Source organism: Rhea americana, unplaced genomic scaffold (genome assembly GCF_003343005.1).
Source record: "Rhea americana isolate MKP2758 unplaced genomic scaffold, rheAme1 scaffold_68, whole genome shotgun sequence".
In the NCBI taxonomy this organism is placed as follows: domain Eukaryota; kingdom Metazoa; phylum Chordata; class Aves; order Rheiformes; family Rheidae; genus Rhea; species Rhea americana.
In genome coordinates this window covers 2,230,568-2,244,510 of record NW_028186845.1, presented here as the reverse complement: position 1 = coordinate 2,244,510, position 13,943 = coordinate 2,230,568, and the positions used below count along the sequence as shown (strand labels likewise).

The 13,943-nt window shown below is 41.1% G+C and overlaps 1 protein-coding gene across 1 annotated transcript in view; it reads left to right on the top strand.

Annotated features, from left to right (window-relative positions):
- The window catches only part of TMEM132C (transmembrane protein 132C), a 206,311-nt gene that overhangs the window by 104,284 nt on the left and 88,084 nt on the right, over window positions 1–13,943 (top strand). The window contains exon 3 of the mRNA XM_085321023.1: window positions 12,190–12,336. Within this exon, the coding sequence (XP_085177149.1) occupies window positions 12,190–12,336 (147 nt within the window). The remainder of the gene's footprint in view (window positions 1–12,189; window positions 12,337–13,943) is intronic.

Sequence of the window (13,943 nt, the reverse complement as noted above, 5' to 3'; positions counted from 1 at the left end):
CAGCATTTTCAGAAAGCAAATCCTTTTGTTGCTGCTGAAGCCTGTGCAACCCTAAATCAGGTGCTTGTGTGTTCTGCCCTGTCATATGCTATTTAGGTCTAGTGCTTTTCTGCTGCATCAAGCTGAAACAAAATGATTTTCATCCCTGCAGTTAGTAGCTGGCTACAGTTGGATGAATTGAAATGACTTTTGGGGAGAGTCATGGAGGGGATAAAAAGACTCCCCAGGAGGTAAGAAGGGCATGTGATTTACGCTGATTTGCAGTCTTTATAAAGAGAAGGAGTAAACACAATGTGAGTTATTAATATCTTGATCCATTTTATCCTGTTTTTTTGTTGTTGTTGTTGTTGTAAATGTATTATGACCTCAATAGCTGCATCCAGGAACAAGCTGTTGCCCCTGGCTTTCACCAACAGCTGGTTTTCTTTTGATATATCCCAGAATCTTCCTGCTGATTCCTGCAATATGTCAAAGGAGCTCAGCAGTTTGTTGACCTCTCAAGACTTCATTCCGTTCACTGTGGCTTCAGGAGTCCACAGTTGTCCTCAAGTGCAGATTCACCCTCAGAAAAAATTAGGTCCTTAAAAGGTCCTGCTGATGATAGCACAAGGGAGCCATTGCCCGTGGGTATGTCTGACAATGGTTATTGAGGTAATATTGATGACATAAATGGGCTTAGCAAATCAAAGGTATAAAACCTGATCCTGTAACTGTACAGTGATAAACAAAAGGTTTGTGGTTTGTAATGCACAGACCTCTGCCCACTCAGTCCTACAGCAACAATTTCCCTTAAAAAATCTTTTCAACCTTTCAAAAAGGGCAAAGAGTACCTGTTTAAAAAAAAAAAAAAATCAAGGCATGATTTTATTTTGAGTGTTGTCATTATTCCCTTTCTTGCTGCTGAGTTTTTACAGGAAAAGCCCTCTCTTTGGTAGTCTGTAGTTAGTATTAAAGATTACTTTGACAGTCCTCTTTGACCAGAGAGGACAGAGTTGGCTGAGATGCTCCACAGCTGCCTTTTATTATTAGATATTTAAACCTGTTGTAAGACTAACCAAAGCATGCACATGCACAAGGGGAGAGGAAAGCAACTTCCAGGAGATTTGGTACCGAAGCTCTTAGTACCTAATCCTTTGGTGCAACAGTCCTACAGTTGAACAGACTCATTGCTGTTACAGTTAATAGTTATTCCTGGTTTTCTGTAACAGGAATTGGACCCCACTTCTCTAAAGTGCAGAGACTTGAAGGAGATTCCTTTTGTTGCGATCCTTTAGTTAAGGCTATTTAGATCCAACCAAGATAAATAAGCTTTTTAATGGAAAGAATTTGTCCCAAAGAGGAGCAGGATAACTGATCAGGAAGGACAGCAACATAATGAGGTGGAGAGTCTCTCCACTAATGAATGTAGGARTTGAGAGGTTTTTCATTTAACTTAGCAAATACTTTTGGACACCACAACTTCCAGGCCTCAGGAGGACACCTCCTTGCCTGTGTTTATATCATCTGGAAGCCTCAATAGATGGGCTGTAAGTCTGAGCTTATTGGAAATGATTACCTCATTTTTGACACTACATTTCCTTTGGAGAACAAAATAAAATAAAATAAACACCTCTGCACTGTGGTGTGACCCAACTGCAAACTGAGTTCAAAAAATAAAGCTGAAGGTCTACAGTTCGGTTCAGAGTACACTCTAGGCACTGCCAAAGAAAAGCAGGGATGGACAGGTTGGAAGGTCAAGTGTAATTCAGCAGTGACTGAAGTTGGTCAGCTAGAGCCATCAATGAAAGAGAGGGTGAAAATAAATGGGAAGCAACTGAAAAAGGAGTGTTACTAGAGGAGATGCAGAGATGCACAGAAACAATCGAAAGCAAATATGGAGGGATTGATAGGAAGAGGAGAAGACTGAGTGGAGAGAAGGAAGAAGAAATCTTTGTATATAAAATGATTGGCATGTGTGTGTATACATACTTAMATACACAAGGCAAAACCTGCCAGGCTTTTGAGTGTTTCTCTGTGATCAGAAAATTATGTGGCTGTCTCTCCACTCAGTCACTTTTTGAAAAGAGAGAAATAAGGGTTTAAATTACAAAAGAAACTGCAAGAGGATAAGGGTAGCTCTCTACAGTACTTGAACTCCCTGAACCACATCGCATCCGTAATTTATTAGCACCGCTTCCTTGCTTGGGAGGGCCAGGGGAGTTTGTCACGTGCCCTGCCTGCTGAGCGTGCCCGCGGGCTCTGGCGGGCCAGGTGGCAGCCCCGTGGAAGCCCGTGTGCACTTTATGTAGCTGATCTAAGGCCCTTGAGGTCAGCAGGAATATTTGTGTCGGCTTCAGATCTGTACCTAAACACACAAACTACTAGCTAGTGCCTCAAGGCACAAGGCTCTGTTCTATTACTGGGTAAACTTAAAGAATGAAAGAGCCCAATTCGGAGGCTGTGGTACAGATCACTGGCGGCTTGTACTATATTGAGACTGAATTCAAACATAAAATCTAGCAGTTCTGTGCACTCTGTCCCTCTAGACTATCTTTGTAGCATGTCTACCACACTCCTAACTTGCAAATTAAAGCAGGTTTGCTTGTTCTGAAACAAAATCAAGAATAACAGCAGTGTTAATGTGCCTTAAAGTGACTATATGCACATTTGAGCAAAGCAAAAACTGTTACCAAACATTGGAGTTACGAGACGTGTAAAGGAAACCTGTTGCCATGATTCTTATTTTAATCTACACTTACTTTTCCCAGCGGTCTTCTCAAATTGTTGACTGCAGTCATGGCACTCGCTGCCAAAAGCTTCCCCCTGGCTGGTTGGTGCTGCAAAGAGAGGGGAGAGGAGAGGAGGCAGGACCTGACGCAGCCCGTGCAGAGTCAGCAAACTTCATGCTGCTTGGGATGCGCAGAGGCATCTAGGAAGTGATCTTCTCTAGGACAGCAGTGAAATGGTAGAGTCAATTTAAGCTACACTAGAGTACAAAAGTGTATGTTGCATCTTGGGATAAACTAGCTGATAATCTGCCTTTTCCTTTCATCACTTGTACAGGCTTTGAAGTACATAACATTTAAAACAATTATTTGACTGAACGGCTCCTCTTTCTTGATGTTTTAAGGACACCAGCCCCTTCCTCCTTCTAGAAGTTGATCTCATCAATGTTGTATTTCTCCACAGGGTAAGAAAACACAACCCTCCTGGCTGCATGGCTGATAGCAAAATTGCATCCATAACAGCTGCTGAAGGGGGAGTAAGGGGGAGTGCAGATGGGATTAAAAACACAAAGGGACTGCAGGGGAAGATTGCTTCAAAAAGTCACTTGAGGTCTAAGTAATAATCCTAATAAATACTGCAAACAGTAAGGGTTTTCTTCAGCAGTGCTGGTGCTCTGCTAGCTGGGAGAGTGTCACCAATTCAGCTTAGAGCTCTTTCTGTAATAACAGAAACTACACACAGTAGTAAATATAATTTCAATGCATTTATTTATCTAAAAAGTCTCTCCAATCCTATAAAGCAGATCTGTGGAAATGGTGACCTCGTATTTAGCACATGCAGTTGAGACTGCAGTCTGGATTCACCCTGGTACATTATTGTTTACTCAACACTCATGGCTGTCTGTCTCGCTCTGCAAGCATGTGTTGGTGTGAGACAGCTGCTTATTCTGACTCACTTTTCAACAGATAACAGAGCAGAAGGCATAATATCCAAGTACTGATCCTGCAGCAGACTTTTCAGGGACTTTAACTAGACATGATCATGCATCAACTTCTTTGCTGTCCTTGCAGAGGCTGTGAGCTTTGACATGTACCTCTTGGTTGTTTTGAGTTTTGTATTCTAAAAAAGTCTTCCCACTCATTCAAGTTTTAAAGACATGGAAAAGGTGAACAAATCACAAGAAAACTGCAAACTTAGGTTGTCCCCTCCCCACTTAATATTGCCAGTGCATCTAAAACGCTTATCATGAGGACTATGATGTTTTTAAAGCACTGCGGAAAAGGCCTCACAGGCACTGGAAAACTTTAGTCCTCTCACTGAGATCTTCCTTTGCCTTTTCTTGGGAACCCAGGATTTTTGCTGAGTCTAGGAGTAACAGGTGAAGGATGATGAAAAGCGGTTGTGCCACCAAGCTGACCAGTCTGTGCTCCCAAATTGTATTTCCCATCTGCTGATTCATACTTACTAGCTAAGCTCTGAGGAGAAGGGGGTCTTTCTGCTCCATACTTGGACAGTGCTTATCACAGCAGGGTCTAGATCCTCCCTAAGCAGGAGGGATTTTTGTGTTTTGGGATGCCAACCTCAGCATTAAGGAATATGGATTACCAAAAAAAAAAAAGAAAGAAAAAGAAAAGGAAAAAAAGAAAGGAAGAACCCCTGCACAAAGTTTTCTTATTGAAGGCACTCATTTTTCTGCTTTGTTTTCCCTCTTCCACCTTTCTTAATAGTTTCAAGGTGTCTCAGACCAGCTTGACTCTGGAGCTGAGGCTTGACTAAATCCATGGACTCTGCAATACTTGGTTGTGAGAGTTGGTGACTACTGCTGTGTCTGAAGAAAACTATTGCAGCTTTGAATTGGAATTGGAGGTGTAAGCTGAAAAGCAGTGTCTGGTGCAAGACTTTGATTTCTTTGAAATGACCATCTTTTTCTCTGAGTCCTATCTTAGTACTGTTCTGAAGATTTGAGCTCAATGTCAGTGGTTTTGCCACCTAAATAAATGCTGTTATGCATGGCAGAAGCCAAGTAGGACTGTCCGTATTCATTGCAGCAGCTCCCTTGTTTTCTGGGTTCCTATGAGCTGTCTCAGGTTTAAATACACGGGCCTTTTCAGAAAGGGATTTGAGAACCTCTCAGTGATATCTCGGCTGAAATGTGGTGGTTTCTCTGAGAGCCCAACGAGCTAAAGAGTCCAAGTGAAATGCAGTAGCAGCCCCAGGACAGCTTCTGTGAACATCAGGAGTTTAACATTTATCTTTGCAGAAGGCAGGATTGTAACAGGTTGTAAATTCAGATCGAGTTTTCTCTCAGTTAGGAAGACAAATCCAGATCCTCTGTGTTGTATAGCTTCCTCCTACTTAAATATGTGTTTTTTTCCCCTGTCTTTCCTATAATCCTTTAATCGGTGTTGAGGAAAAGGTATTAACTTTCAATGCTGGAGGAAGCAGTTTTGCCATGAGATGTATTAGAAGCTTAATTTACTAGTTCAGCAACTTAAGTAGTGATATCCAAATTTAACAGAAATCATATCTTTTTATTTTCTTCTAAAATGAATAATAGGATGTCTGAGACCTCAAGAGGAAAGTGCTAACAAAGAGTTAACTATAGAAATGGGACATCCCAAAGTGTGTATGATTTCTTTTTTGGAAAAAAATAAAAACAAAAATACAGCTGACAGCATCCACCCCGTGCCTTGCAGCTGAGCTCTTCAAASCTTCTTCAGGGATATGAAGCACCTATTCCCATTGAATTAAAGGACAGCTAATTTTCCTAGTGTCTCAGGGGATTTCAGTAATACAAGAAACTCTATAAAATAACACTCCCTGAGCAATATCAAGTCCCAAGATTCATCACTGGCAATGGAAGGAATTTATATAATTTTGATGAACAGTGAAGTCACCAAAATATGCAGTTTGGGGGCAGCTGAATTTAGTCCAATTCAGCTGACAGAGGAAGTTTCAGAAATACTGAAATCTGTCTCAGCTGCTCACAAAATTAAACCTGTATTCAAAAAAGCTCAAGCATTCTGTTTTAGAGAATCTTAAGCATTTGCTTGCAACATTTTCAGGGTAAAACATTTCAAATTTTTGTTTTGACATAGCGTTGCTTTTTTCAAAGTTGTTTCAAATGGACCAACATTTTAAGAAGTGAAAGGAAAAGGGGAAGGGGCCAAAAATGAGAGATAAATATCTACAAATGAACTGTTTTGACATTTTCAAGAGTGTTTACCCTTTTCTTCAAACACCATTTCCTAAAGGTCTTTTTCTTGACACTCCACGAGGAAGAAAATGTTTGGAGAAGAAAGGATGCTCTGAGGAGCAAGTTCCTCCTTTTTAGTAATGATTAGCCTGTGCCTTATATCTAGAAGTCAAAGAAACCAGAATGCACCTGTGGGTGGCACTTCACAGTAGCCAACTTAAGAAGAACCAAATCTGAAATAGCAGCAGCTTGTTGGTACCTGAAACCCCCAGTTGAAATGGGGCCCTCTTGCACTGCTTACCTCTGCCTGTGGCTCCTAGATGAAACCCTCCATAGCAAAGAGGAGGCCATGGGAAGCGCAGGTAGAGATCCGTTTGTTGCTGCAGGACCAAAGCAAAGAGGAATCCTGTGGCTTGTGCAAAGTCATGCAGGAACCCTGGGACTGACATCCACTCCCTCATATTTCCTGTGTCATAGATGGACAGAATAAGAGTGATTAAGTGGCTACTTTGCAAATTAAATGAGCATATTTGGAAGGTCAGTGCTGTTAACCAGGTCATTTTCTTCTGCTCTGTTCTGTTTCTGAGTTTTCTACTAAAACCAGCAATGAGGCTTTTAATGAATATTGTTTTGTGAGGCAGATGTCCCTCCTGCTCATTCAGATCTGTGGTGAGATCTAACAACTCGTTTCACCCAGAAGAATGAAAGGAAAAAGACTTACTTAATAAAACAAATCTCGCTTAATTATTGTGGTTAGTCTCCTGCCTGGGTTTTATGGGTTCCTGCAGCTGGCTTTAATCTCCTGATTTACTCTGGGAACAAAGAAGGGAAGGAGTGAACTTAAATCATGGCAGGAAGAAGTTGAAATGTTTTTGGCAGAACTTGGGAAGGTTAGAGATTTACTGTAAAGTGCAGCCCAGAAACAAGTCACCAGGAGAGGCTCTCTGGGTTTCAGGAGATGCAATAAAATCATTTCTTATAATGTGACCTTTAGAAACAGTAATGTCAAGTGCTTCTGCTGGTCTGGGCAGCTCAGGAAGGGTTAGCAAATAGTTGCAAGAAACGTTGAGGCACCAGAGAAGACTGACCAAAAGGGGTCAGTATTTGTTAAGTTGAAGCATCAATTTGACAAATACAAGTAGGGATTTGGAAGTGGAAATGCAGATGCATCCTCTTTCACCCCCATCATGGCGTTTACGGCATGCCTATGCTCAGCTCTTGCGACGCAGGGATTACCTTACAGATGAGCTGATTCCCCAAGGCAGGCAGGACTGGCATCTATTTTTAACATTTACATTTAAATACTTCCTAAGGAAAAGTCTTCTGGTGCAGCAGCTCGGATACTAGATGTGAACTGAAGAGAACGTCTGGGTAAAGCAGTGGTCACTGCTCCAAAACACAGCCCATGCTCAACTCAGGGTGCAGCTGAGAGTACGATGGCCCAGAGCTGAGGATAACCCTCTGGAGAGAAACAGTCTAACAAGAAGCAGAACGTTTAGTGTCTGGAAAACTTTTCCAGATGTTATGGAGCCAATTGATTATCGAAAGTTAGTTTTGATTTAGCTTTTTATTCTSTAGAGCAGCCTTGTCTACACAAGCTGCAGGGCAAACTTTCAGTCAAGGTGCAGCACAGGGGTACCGTTAGCCCAGCCTGGCAACTTGCTGCTGCTGAGGACATAGTCCTGCTCAGCTCATGACCCCTCGTGTCAGGCTTCTCCACTTCCTGGCACTGAAACTGCTACTCATCTCGTCTTGTGCTGAGCCAGGCCAGGAAGCAAAACTATCAGCAGATGAATGCTTGCAGCTCCGCCAGCTACTGCTGGCAGCAGGGCCTTAGTGCTAGCCTAAGGGGAGATGGAGGACTGCCTGGCCAGGGCTTCGGGTGGGGAGGATCAGCTTCTGGCTGTGCCAGCCTACCTGGAGCTTCAGCCTTAGGTTTCTTATCTATACCACAGGAGCCCCAGCAACGCAGCCCTGCTGGGATCTGGGCTTTGGGAATGACTTTCTCTGGAGCTAGAGGTAATGCTCTCTAGGATTAGCACACGTCAGCAAAACCGTACAGCATATGGAGACATTTGTGAAGTATTCGGCCATATGCCCCCTCTATATCATACTGTTGCTGGTGTTAGAATCCTTTCATGACCATAAATGGTTAYGCAAGATTTAAATTTAGATAGGAAACTATAATTTGAGCTTCAGAGACTCCTGAAATCATAAATCACATCTTCAGCTCTTGCTGATTCAGTTGCCTTTCATTTACTGCCCTTATTATCTGTATAGTATTATTTTTAAGCAATACTGAGATTTCTTGTTACTTGAGGGCAGGAGAATAGAACAGCTGGTTTTTCTTCTGCAGTTGATCAGAATGGATTAGTCAGAAGTATTATTTATAAGTTCTACACATTTGGAAGGTAAGGTGCTAAATGAAAATCTTCATATACAATTAATTACTTCAATTTGGAAATAGAATATTTGCTTGGAAATTGTACATTTACACAAACGCATCTATTGGGAGACTTTCAAAAGAAGTAAATATTTTTACTTAGTCTTGACAAAATGTAGTGGTTTCTAGGTGAGCTGCTCAAGACTTTTTTCTGTAATGTCTTTAAGATGCTGCTTGTTCTGCATACCAGCAAAACTTTTAAATTCTCCCTCTGAAATAATTAAAGGAAGAGAAGTTATTCAGTTATTTTGAGACAAAGCTGAGCAGAGATTCCCTGCCCTGTGAGTTAATAACCTTAGAGGTTCAAGGCAGAAGGTCCCTCCCCATTCTGGCTGCCATGTGTTCGTAAAGCTTCAAACCCGCCTCTGCTGGAGTCCTCTTGGCCATGTGGCTTTGGAGCTGACCTCTCTGCTATCCTGTTCTGCTCTTGCTGACAGTGATTCTTTCATCTTCCCATTGCAAAGTCTGCTTTGGTCAAAAGATCAAAAACTGTGCTTAACTTCCAGCACATAGACAATCAAATTCAAATAAATAAGCTGCCCTTGAAGTTTTGTGCATATGTTGGTGGGTTGCTTAGCAGAGTCTGTGTTCAGACCTAGGAAAAGGAAAGGGCCCGTTTTTTATTACTGGTCAGCAGACTTGGGACTTGGTTTAGTTAATACTGCTACTATGGAGAGCACATAGTCAAAGTGACGGAGGAAATTTGATMATACAGAAAATGCAGCAATTGTCTGCAGTAACGTCAGAGAGGAGGATTTTGACTCGCTTTTGGTGGAAGTCCCTGCTGGCAGGTAAGGGCTGTGCTGATGGGTGCTAGACAGGTTGTAGAGCTGTGTAGAAAAGCCCTTTGTGAGGCCACTTGGAGCCTCYTGAACCATTTCTAACACTGCAGAGCAGCACGTTAGTAAAACAGGATGCCCAAAGAGGTGGAAAAGAAGAGTGAAATAAAGTTTGCAAAATACAAGGCAAAACTGAACTGGGTTTCAGTGCCCCTGAGACTGTCCTGGGTATTTGTATCCTTCCTCTCTCCTGAGGAAAGTGAGCAGCCGCGGAGCTGGAGGAGCTTCTGCAGCAGACCACATGAGATGCCACCGTGGCTTGGCATCCGGAGTCACTACAACCAGAGCTAGAGAAATGTGGCCAGCGCAGTTCTCTCATTTGAATAGCAGCCATGGCAAGGGGAGAACTTGCCAGGTGGAGTGGTGGAACCATGCACTACGGAAACCTGGAGCATTTCAGCTGTTTGTCATCTTCATTTATCGGCACCATACCTCCCTCCCTAAAGTAAATAGGATGAAAGTGTATGTACTGCATAGGTTAGGTGGGTAAATACAGCAGGCTATCAAGCAATTCAGCCTCCAGGTCTTTGGTCTCAGGTTTATTGAGGAACTGTAACTTACACATTTTTTTATATAAAGCTGGCATTATTGATTTAAAAATTTAATATTTAATCACAGGCATACAACAAGGTCAATGAATCTTTGGCAAGGAATTAAAACAGACTTTTCCTTGCTAGCACTCAAAAACTAGGTAAATAAAAAATTAAGTGAAAACATTTGTAGCATATGGGTGCAGACTACATTTAAAAATGCATGGGACTCAATACTGTCCAGCTTAATTCTGATTCATCCATTGACCTTGTTATATAAAACTCAATGTCCTTTTTAGAGGGAGAGTTGCAAATTGGGCTTCTGCATATTTAGGAAGTTCAATCTTCTGGGTGTTCATACCCTAATTCCAGCGTTAAGTGCAATCACAACATTGATTTTTCTCACTAAACATAACCTACTTTACCCTGGCATGGAGAGTTTTTTTTTTTTTTTTTTTAATGGGCATTATATAATGGCATATGTGAAAACCACTCAACTTAATGCCCCATATTGTAGTTAATTAACAAAATGGTGTCATAGCTGTGGTCTTTCATCCTCTGGCAGTGGATTTTGCCACTAACCTTGGCCATACAAAATGTCCATCCTAATTAACAGAAGCCCAGGTATTGACTATGTCAAGCTACATGGTGGAAAGAGCGATTTGCAGCTGCTGAGGAAATTGTAATTATGTTCAACATCTAACCGCAAGGTACCTTTTTCTGATGGGCCTTATGCCATTTCAGTACCCACCTTAAGGCACAGCTGAACAAAATATCTAAATGGTCAGTCTTTACTTACCTCCAATGGCTAAATAATAACAGTAAAAGAAATGTTTCCTAAAATATATACTACCAAATACAAGCTTATGGTACTATACAAATGTCAAGATCAATAGTAGTGTTTTCATATTAATGAAATGTATTTACATTGTTCATTTATTTAAACTATTAGTGTGCTGGAAAAGTTAATGGGGCTTAATGCTTTAATGAACCTTCAGTAATGGATTAGTTTCTCCCTTTACTTTTTCTGATTTAATTTCTGAATAATTGAGCTGAGGCATTAGAGATACAACAGGTTTGTAGAAGTTTTACTAGAACAGGACTATAACTGGTGAAGCTCCATGATGTTCTGTGTATCAAGTGAGAGAATTTAGCACTTTGCTTCTATACTCAGAAAAAAATTTGTTTTCCTCTTGAATGTCTTAAATTAATTGTGTTTTGTCTCAGTGTTGAAAAACTGTAGCAGGAAGAGAAGTAAGCCCTCTCAACTTATTCATGACTACATATTTTTCTAAGTGTTTTCATGTCTAAAGATGCAAAAAAGCTTGATTTTTTAAGGAAATTAGGTGCCAAATCCTTAAAGATTTCAAGAAGAGACCAACATCTCAGTAGATGTCAGTTTCCCCCTCAATAACTAAAATTTTGGGTTGCACAAGTATTTTAGAAAAATACGATTTTTCACCATGCTTTGCTGTGCTGAAGCCAGTCTCTGCTAGGTTAGAGGCCATACAGATCACACTCTGGTAGATACCCTGGCACCTTCTCGCTCTGACGCTGAGGCCGAGCTGGTCTCCGAGCCACGTACTTGCACCTGGCACCCTGCTCCCCATGTACACATCACAGGCAGAACTTGGTGCCTTGGTGTCCTTTGAAGAGGAAGGCTGGGTAAGTATCTCCGCATTTCTCATGCCTGATGCTTTGTAATAGATCTTAAGATCAGCAGTCTGCATCCAAATAGTGTCTTTGCTGGTAGTTTTTTATACAAATGCTCCTTAATTAGGCAAATGTTCTTTAATTAAGCCTCCATACAGTCATTGCTGATGTTATTAGCATCACTGGATAAACAGAATTAACTTTTCCATGATAGATAACAATTAATCATGACAGAAATTTGCATCCTGTAAGAACATCACTGAGTRTTTAGTGATGTTCTTACAGGATGAAAATCCCGTTTTAACCAATAGGTATATGCTCTCCTGGGCAGATACTTCAAATACAGATTTCCATAGGAAGCTGTTACAAAGAGGGAATTGTCAGGCAGACAAACAACAAAATGAACCAGTCTGATACCTCTGTGCAGTGGTCAGGTGCAAGGTTGTCTTCATGCCAATGAACAGAACTTTATTGAGTCTTCTACACTGGGGCAGATTTTTCTTTGAGAGAAATTATTACCAGAAGAGAGAAAGAAGCGTGAGTGCAGGTTTTTCTGCAAATTTAGTCTTTATCATAACCCTAGCCTGCTGTTGTCAGAACATATAAAGGCACACAGTGAATTGATTCTCTCCCAAAAAAGGAACAGTTTGCRTTAGGTCTATATTCACGATATCACTCCTTTTATTTGCTTGTGGATTAAAAACAGCTGTAATACTTAGCATAGTCCTGATACAGTGAGTTTTCCATGCCTGAGCTGCATTACAAAGATCACAGACCTGAATTACTGTCTTACAAACTTTTTACAATTGCTGTTTCCAACAGGGCAAAGGTGAAGAAAGGTGTAAACATTCTCGGTGCAAAGGCAAGTGACCCCCGGCAATGGGATGTGAAACAAGAAGTGGGGAATGGTGGAAAGCATTCGACCACAACAGTTGTTTGTCAGAGGATAGCACCAAGTTCAAGGAACAGGTATGAAATCTCATATTCTCGGCACATTAAACTCATTTATATCTATGATAGCATTCATTGGTTGAAAGACTTAGGGCTCATATTAACCGCTACGTAGCTATTAAACCTCTAGCCTGGAAATCTGGAGACACTTATGTTAACTACAGTACCATCTGCTGATCTATAACAGGGCATCTCACTTTCCAGGTAATAAAATTCGTCAGCTTAAATTTCAAAATGAATAGAATAGGCATAGATATAGGGGGCATTTTGGCATGAATATGAATATCTCTAATTTTAAAGGTTTTTGCTGAATATAGTAATAGTTGATAGTTTTGACCTTGTTTCTCCAAAGATATCACAGCTTCTGTGGTTGGTTCATCAAGCCACCAATTAATTCTTCTGCATAAGCCTTGTAACTTTTAAGCTCAGTACAGGGTGATTATTCAAAGCTTTCGGTATTTATTGTCTTGTGCGTAATATAAAAGAATCCCCTTTTGCAATGAGCTGCTGCTTCTAGAACTTGAGATTCATTTGCTAGCCCGTACATGATATAAATCCTCCTGCTTTGCTGCAGAAGTCAACTTCCTGGGCTTCAGAAAAGATCTCCCTTCTGGCCAGTTTGTCTATTCCATAAGTATCCTATGCACAGTTTCTTGCCTGTGARGGGCAGAGGAGAAGGCTGCATTTGCTGCTGGTACCTGTCACAGCCAGAGCCTGGTGTGATCTGGCCTGCCTGTGGCTGCTTTCCCATTTGATACATTTTTACTGAGAGCTGATCTAGTTCCACAAGCATTGAAGCACATGCCCGTGATTTTTCAGCAAGTCTGATCGCCTTTCAGAACAGGTAATGAAGGCACATAAGGCTGGTTTTAGTGGAGATCATTTGGCTCTCCCTAGGTGTCATCTTAATGAATTCTCACAACACTCCTGTGCATTAGTCCCTGCGGAGCATTTTCATTGTATAGATCTGTGCAACACTAGCTCTGCACTTGGTTATTAGCCTCAGACCAGGGTTCATTAAAGAGTATCATAAAATCTTCAGTGGATATTAGGCTGGTTAGTGCTTTCCCATGTAGCTGGTTTGTACTGCCTTCAGGCAGAGGGAACCTGAGCAGGTCTGACGTTTGCGTTGTGTGCCCAGGCAGAGCCCGGGGTAACTATTAAGCTTCGGTGAAGTGTGGGAACTTCTCTTGTCGTGAGCAGCTCACTAATTGCTTTTACGCTTGATATCGTTGCCGTTTGCGAGATTTCAGTGGGGAGGTTGTGGGGGTAGGGAGCATAAAGGGAAGAAAAAACTAAATCACTTGAGCCTGCTGGAAGTTATAAAGATACGTTTGAAAGGGAAAACATGGCTTTAGAACTGGCATCTAATTCTGAGTGTGTTCGCAGCCGTGGAACGATAATAGTCAAGTTATCAAAACTGAAATTAAATCTTCCTTACCCAATTTGCATAAAGTCTAATTAACCTATAAAAATATTTTTAGCGCTGATTATGCAAATAAAAGTCAATGTTTTAATTAACATCTCTTTTCATTTGTGTATGTAAATAGTCCCTGTCTTTCAAAAGCATGAGAAGCCTAGGTTTGAATGAAATGTTAATATACAAAAAAAAAAAAAAAAAAAAA